Source organism: Periophthalmus magnuspinnatus, chromosome 14 (genome assembly GCF_009829125.3).
Source record: "Periophthalmus magnuspinnatus isolate fPerMag1 chromosome 14, fPerMag1.2.pri, whole genome shotgun sequence".
Taxonomy (NCBI): domain Eukaryota; kingdom Metazoa; phylum Chordata; class Actinopteri; order Gobiiformes; family Gobiidae; genus Periophthalmus; species Periophthalmus magnuspinnatus.
The window spans coordinates 25,671,021-25,678,502 of NC_047139.1; the positions used below are offsets into that span (position 1 = coordinate 25,671,021).

The 7,482-nt window shown below is 38.7% G+C and overlaps 1 protein-coding gene across 3 annotated transcripts; it reads right to left on the reverse strand.

Annotated features, from left to right (window-relative positions):
- Positions 1-1,033: 1,033 nt before the first annotated feature.
- On the reverse strand, positions 1,034-7,126 carry LOC117381928 (protocadherin-10-like). Of its 3 annotated transcripts, none has more exons than XM_033978982.2 (4): positions 4,558-7,126; positions 2,140-2,201; positions 1,940-2,052; positions 1,034-1,642 (listed from the first exon to the last, which is right to left on the reverse strand). In XM_033978982.2, the coding sequence occupies exons 1-4, from the start codon at positions 7,069-7,071 to the stop codon at positions 1,371-1,373; spliced, it is 2,961 nt and encodes a 986-aa protein (XP_033834873.1). In that variant the 5' UTR covers positions 7,072-7,126; the 3' UTR covers positions 1,034-1,370. The 3 variants fall into 3 exon arrangements, with proteins under 3 accessions (XP_033834873.1, XP_055082382.1, XP_055082381.1); XM_055226407.1 differs by having other exon boundaries at positions 1,034-1,634; positions 1,923-2,052; XM_055226406.1 differs by having other exon boundaries at positions 1,034-1,621; positions 1,871-2,052.
- Positions 7,127-7,482: the final 356 nt, after the last annotated feature.

The window sequence follows — 7,482 nt, forward strand, 5'->3', positions numbered from 1 at the left end:
AAGTGATCTTTGATGCATGTTTGTAGCTGATACGGGCAAGTGAGCCGTCACTGAAGATATGAATAGTAATTAGTTGTTTATGCTACGCTCTTCATTTTTAAAGCAATAATCTGCAAATGAAGCCTCACTGCACACAATACACCAATATGGTTAGTGTTTTTGTCTCTAAAAAGGCTGATCGCTGTTTGTTTAATGTGACACTTTCGAGACAAACCCCGGCTAAATGAGCCAAGGCATGTATTTCACTACTACCCAGTCTGTTCATACAATTCAAATAAACAATATTTATCATGATACAAAATAAGTAAACTATCATCTGTATTTGCTGCACTGAAGTTAGTGTTACTGGAAAAAACAAAACAAAAAAACAATATCAACAGAAAAATGAACAATATAAGGATCCATGTATGAAGCATTGATATACACAGAAATATGTATATATACAATATTTAATACATAATTTATACATACATACATAATGGTCATACAAATTATAAATAAATATAATGTACTTAAATAAATTATGTTCCTTTACATTATGCTGACGTTGTGAAATTCAATACTTGATGAGACATCGTTTCACCATGAAACTATCATCATACAACAAACAGAGATCTTAATGTTGAACTCATGCCATGGACAAAGAAGCAATGTTTTGTGTATCAAATCATTTTCCTTTACAAAATAATGAATACAAATTCATGTGAATGAATACAAATTCATGTGAACTTTGTGTTTACTTGAATTCCTTTACTTATATACATTCCCATAAGGCTCATGTATTTGGACAGCGTGATACTAAATGTGAGAAGTCCAAGTGGTAAAATCTGGTTTACTCTGTAAAACCATACAGTGTAAGCCTACATACATCTTTGTGAAATGGAACTACTTGCAATTTCATTCTCATCTTTTATGTTCAAAAACAATGAATTGCATGATTTAAATGGGTAAAGTTTTCATAACTTTTTCATGGCTAATTTGTGACATTGGTAGAACAGAAGCCTGGTCACGTTGCAATCACAGATTACCAAAAGAAGTACCAGTTCAACAATTGTAAAAATAACTTTTTACTTTGATTAAATTACTTAGCCATTATGATTTTTTGAATGATTTACCTTTATAAAGAGAATTTTGAAAACTTGTCCTTCTGCTTTTCTTTACCACTGTGGGCACACAATTCTCCCTCTTGAATCAAAGCTCTTTCTCATGCAAGTTTTTCTACTCCTTCAAACCACTCTCTTAAAGGTCAGAGCCTCTTTTTAGCTCCTTCTTTATTTGACAAAAAATAAATTCACTGCATTGGATAGCAAATCCAAAAGTATTGTGTGTCTACTTTTCTTGTCACAGCAGCCTGCAGTGTTATCCTTGCACTACTTAAATATATCATTGCTTATGAGTCCATTGTCTTTGTCGAATGTTTGCTCATAGTTTGAGATTAACCTCTTTTTCTTGCCAAAAGTGGAGAAGCTGTTATACACGTCCAGCTCTCCTCTGGGTGCCAGCTTCAGGGTGCTGTAACCAGATGTGGTGCCAGGGATGTACACATTGTGCTGGTAGTCTGGCTCTTCTGAATTTGGCTGTGCATATTTTGGCGTCCACGAGTAGTTGGAAACGCTTGCTTCTTGAAGAGATAACTTGCAGTCTGTCAAAGAAATATAAACGCATGAATATTGAGATTAATCCTACCTCATTTGCATACAGTGTACTTCATTTAAATACAGGTTTTAAAGTATCGGGCTTTTAAAAGGGAGCTTCTTACAGTGACTAAAATAATCCTTTTGTTGATGCATTAAAATCCCCATTCCCTTGTGGTGCTTGGTATTATCTGCATTTACCATTTCACTTTTAAACTAAATCCTTCACCAGGCACTCAGCGGACACCCCCCACCCCCCTTTCCCTCCCCAGTGGAACTACTATAAGCCCTTATTTTAGGCAGACCTTTCATATGGGAGCCCCAGGTCCAATACTGCGGTGCAACGGAGCAGGAAAAGCTATCGGCGTCATACTTGGGTTGGCGTGAAAGAGTGCCGTCCATATTGGCTGTACTATATCTGTAATGACACAACGGTAAATAAATAACACTAGTATAATACGAGTATACGTGTATGGAGCAATGGCTAAAGTTCATTTGGGTGTACCTTTTGTAAGCGGAGTTGCGTTCATTCTTCGTCCATGTCCAGTCCTTGTTTGAAGATTTTACCTGCAAGATACAAGTGTTGCAAGTCAGACACATAGTTATATACAGTTTGTGGATGATTTTCAAACATAACCACATCAAATATCAAACTACAGTGTTATGATTATAGTGTAGTTTAAAGATTATTCAGACTTACTAACCACACAGCTATGACTTTATTTCTTTCAAAGGCAGGTTAATTGGTTATTCCCACGTTTTCTATACAATATTCACTTTCCAAGGTGCGTGCAAACTGTTGTCATAAAACTAGTTGTTAGTTCCTCTGGCAACGAGAAATCCGTAGTATCTAAAGGATGTTCACAGTTCTCCTATAATGCCTTAAGGACAATCCTAGGTTTGCTGTTAAGTGTCAACATATCAAAAGAGTTATAATTTGTCAAAGTAGCGCTCATGGAATGGACTTGTTTTGCAGTACATTTCATATATTTTTACATATTTTTCTGTCAAAGCTCTCCTTTTCTTAACATTATCATGCTGTGGACTGGTTAAGGCTGCCAGGTTATTAATTGGCTTCAGGGATATTATTATGTGTATTGATGTGCTGCAGTTTCTCAGGGTTTGGCAGCTACGATTGAACAGAAAAAAACTGAAAATAACTATCTGGTAATTGTAACACACAGCCTGAAACTAATCTTTATACAGAAGGCTTTTTTTTCTACAAACAATATTGCACTAGGCCAAGAGAGTCAAATAAAAATGATTTCTGCCCTGAGAAGTTGTTGAATTTTTAATGAACATTCTGCATTTTTGCTTTTTTATTTTTGCCCTTAAAGCACTGCAGTGTTGGGGTGTGAATACTGTTGTTTTGTTTGGTCCAGAATCAATTGGACTAGTGACTTTTAAACAAGAATATACTTATTTAGTTCTGTTTTAAAGGTCAAAAACTCTCATGCGACAAACCAGCCAAAGCAATTGTCTACACTACAGCAACGCTCGAAATTGCAGTTTGTCACAGTTTCAATGTTGTATTAAATGCCAACTTATTTTAGTCTTTATTTATTAGAAAACCCAACTGTTAATCAGCTTATGTGACTAATATGAGTTTTGGTCCTGCTTCCTCCTCAAATATCTCCCTTATCACCACCGCACCTTTAATCCTCAACACCACACACCCAGTATAGACAGGGATTATCGGCCCTAACTGTGGGATGTGTTGTCACAGCGTGCAGAGATGGCTGGGTGCTTCCGAATTGTTCATTGAGTTGCAAAATAGTCGCAGCATGATTAGCTTTGCACACGAAATCCAGTTAAGAATTAAAGCGTTTGTCATAACCTGTCAGTGGAGCTACGTGAGTCATTTTTAAGGACAATAATACCCATTTGGCAAAGCACGGTAAAGTTTTGGCAAGGGTTTGGAATGTTGTTTGGTAGATATTGAAATTCAAGGCACTAACTGACCGAAGAATGTGTTCATTGTGGTGTGAAGCGAAGAACAGGGCCTGTATTCAGTAGTGTAAGTGGCTAAAGTTGTGGGAGAAAAGGAGATTTTACGAAAGGTTATGACCAAAAGATGATTTGTAAAATATAAATAAGTTAAAAGCACTCAGTGAAAGTCTGTGACGTGGCTAAACCTGGAATTCAATCTAATTTAATGAAGAAAATGCACATCATATTCAAAATCACATGTAAAAGTAGTGATTGTGCCTATATTTTGTTATTTTATTTAGTTTACTCTACATATGCTCGGTTGGATTTGGGTTTCACTATCTAATCTTGTTTGTTTTTTTTCAACAAAATAGACCCATAATCTAATTGATAAAGAAGTAGTATCAAGAGTAGACTCATTTGAACAAGTGTCAATACTGAAAAAAGAACATTAAGGCAAAAATTAAAATCTTGATCTATATAATAAAAATAATAAATGCAAATAAATAAATACAAATAAATAAATAAATAAATAAATAAATAAATAAATAAATAAATAAATAAATAAATAAATAAATAAATAAATAAATAAATAAATAAATAAATAAATAAATAATAATAATAATGGAAGTATTAAAGAAACTACTATTAGTTTGTGTTGAAAAAAGACATTCTAGTGTCCAATTAATAGCATGTATACATCATTGTGTCTTTTAATTTGTATCAAGTATTTAGCCTTTTCCTTAGTATCAAAATCAAGTTTTAAATGTTACAATCATAACAAAGCAAATACAATCTAGTGATCCAAAGACCCTTAGGCAAAAAGACCAAAAGAAAAACACAACAACAATCATACAAATAAGGTGAGTAAAGAGGAACTGAACCACACTCCTTTTTGTTAATGGAAAAAACATCTTTATGCTGAACTACTGCAGCTCCATACAATATAACACGTTCCTTTAACCTCTGCATAAGTATAATTAACCATACTCACCTCGTTTGGAGATGGTGACGTGTTGTTGGTGACTTCATTCCTGTCCAGTGTGCTCCACCCTGATGTCAGATAATCTGTACTCTTCACATTATTCTGCTGGACAGACATGACAGGACTGCACGGCTTGAGGAACATGAAGTCACTTTTGGACGACTCCGGGGTCAAACACATCTTATAGCAATAAGCCTGACGTATGGCGCTTGCATTGGCCTCTGTCAGTCCGTTCGAACTCGGGGGCATCCGTATAGTAAGATTAGACTTTTTGAGCACCTCTTTGCCTGTTGGTGTATTGGATCTAGAACAGCAACAGCATCCGCTAAAGAAAGGCAGAGTATACGTCCCATTGGCCGGTCTGTCCTTGTATCTTCTCACTGTAACCAGGACGATGATAGCCACCAGAAATGTGAACGAAATGGCACCTAAGGACACGATTAAGTACAGGGTGAAGTTGGAGTTGTGATGTAGGCTCAGTGACAGGTCACCCAAATCAGGCCGCGATTCTGGCAGGCTGTCCACCACTGACAAGATGATGGAGACTGTAGCCGAAAGCGAGGGCTGTCCATTGTCCTTGACCAGAACAACCAATCTATGCCTGGTGGGGTCTTTGTCACTAATCTGCCGGATGGTTCTAATTTCGCCTGTGTAGAGAGCAACGCTAAACAATGTTGAATCAGTTGCTTGGAGCATTTGGTAAAACAGCCGTGAGTTTTGACCTGAATCGGCATCCATCGCGCTGACTTTACTTATGAGGTAACCAGGCTCGACCAGTTTGGGCACCACTTCAATGGGGGTTGAACCATTTAGCGATCTTGGCGATATTATAACTGGCGCGTTGTCATTTTGATCCAAGATGAAAATAGTAACGGTGACATTACTGTTGAGCGGTGGAAAACCTGCATCATGGGCCTGCACTGTAATCTGGAAGTTCTTGAGTTGTTCGTGGTCAAAAGATCTCAACGCATAGATATTTCCATTGTCGGAATTGATGGAAACATAAGTGGAAATTGGCATTCCTTGTATGTCACCATCAAGGATAGAGTAAGATAAGTACGAATTTTGGCCTGAATCTGGATCTAGAGCGGTTACGGAGCAAATGGACGCCCCTGGTGCATTATTTTCTGTCAGGTACACAGTATAACCTGGCTGCTTGAATAAAGGAGCATTGTCATTAACATCAGAAACTTGAACTAAAATAGTTTTGCGCATAAATAACTGCGGAGAACCCATATCTCTAGCTGTAAGAGTGATGTTATACTCTGCCACAGTCTCTCTATCAAGAAAATCTGAAGTAACCAAAGTGTAATAGTTCTTAAATGAGGAGTGCAGCTGGAAAGGGATCAGATTGGGAATTTCACAGTCAACATTCCCATTTTCGCCTGAATCCTTATCCGTGATGCTTATAACCGCGATGACAGTCCCGGGAGGTGCGTCTTCTAGGACAGGTGTGGACACAGAAGTTAAAATGACTTCAGGGACATTGTCATTTTTGTCCAAAACATTCACAAGAACTTTACAATGCACAGCTACAGGAGATGGCCCTTTATCTTTTGCTTGGACATAGATCTCATGCATTCGAGCTTTTTCATAGTCAATAACGCCTTTGACTTTAATTTCACCTGTATGGGGATCCACAGTGAAAAGCTGACGCACTTTAATAGGAGCATGGCCACTAAAAGAGTAAGTTATATCAGCGTTGGGGCCTTCGTCTAGATCGGAAGCGTTAAGTTTGATGACAACCGTTCCCTTGGGTGCATTTTCAGGTAGTCTAACCCTGTAAAACGACTGGTCAAACACAGGTGCGTTATCATTCGCATCCAGGACTGTGATGTCAATTTGCGCAGTGCCAGACTTCTCCGGTGCGCCTCCATCCACTGCGGTCAGAACCATTTGATGAGTGCTCTGTTGCTCTCTATCCAAGGGACTTTGAAGAACAAGCTCGGCAAATTTACTCCCATCACTCCTCGTCTGGATGTCCAATAGAAAGTGCTCGTTAACGCTGAGCAAATACGTGCGCAGAGAGTTGGAACCCACGTCCAAGTCCTGCGCGCTCTCGAGTGGGAAGCGCGACCCGGGCGTTGCAGATTCAGAAATGTCCAGGTTAAACTCGGTCCAGGGGAAACTGGGAGAGTTGTCATTCACGTCTAAGATTTCCACCTCCACCCTGTAAAGCTCCAGAGGGTTTTCTATAACCACTTGCAGGTGAAAAGAACACGACAAACTCTGCTCGCATAGTTCTTCACGGTCAATCCTCTCGTTCACAAATAAAACTCCATTCTCCAAATTAACCTCCACGTATTGTTTCTTTGAGCCTGAAACTATTCGAAATCTCCGCGCTGAGAGTCTATTAAGATCCAAGCCCAAGTCCTCTGCAATGTTCCCCACAAAAGCCCCGTGTTCAAGCTCCTCTGGGATGGAATACCTTATTTGTCCGTTAACTAAGTCCCACAAAAATGCCAAACAAAACACGACTTTGTACCTCCAGTAGGTTCCTTTCTTCACTCCCGGCGCGTCCATTTGTGCTCCCAAACAAAGGAGAAAACTTGACAGTGTTCTTAGTGCAGCTTTGTGTCTGGGAGAACAGAGAGGAGAGAGGATGTGCACTGGGTTATCGCTCAGATTAGTGCGCGCGGTGTGTGTGTGTGCTGCGCGCGTTTATTATTGGCTATACTGTTCCGATTGAGGGGAAAACGACATCTGTTAGGATAATCTATGCTGCCTACTAGCCCGATCAAACCCGTGTGTCCCCCTCCCGTGGGCTTATCTGCAGGTCAGAGCATATTAATTCAATTCGAGTCGTTTCATCTTTTGGAACGTTTTTTTCTTTTCTTTTTTTTTTTTTTTTAATCTGCTGGAGGCACACCTGCATAATAAGATTTAAAGTTACACATAGTTTTGATTAACACAGCAGGGCTTAAAGTATAATAC

Coding starts and splice junctions, on each gene's coding strand:
- LOC117381928 (XM_055226406.1), bottom strand. CDS start 7,071: ATGGACGCGCCGGGAGTGAAGAAAGGAACCTACTGGAGGTACAAAGTC. Junction 2,053..2,139: donor CGCAACTCCGCTTACAAAAG/GTACACCCAAAT, acceptor GTGTCATTACAG/ATATAGTACAGCCAATATGG. Junction 1,622..1,870: donor GGGTGGGGGGTGTCCGCTGA/GTGCCTGGTGAA, acceptor TATCTCTTCAAG/AAGCAAGCGTTTCCAACTAC.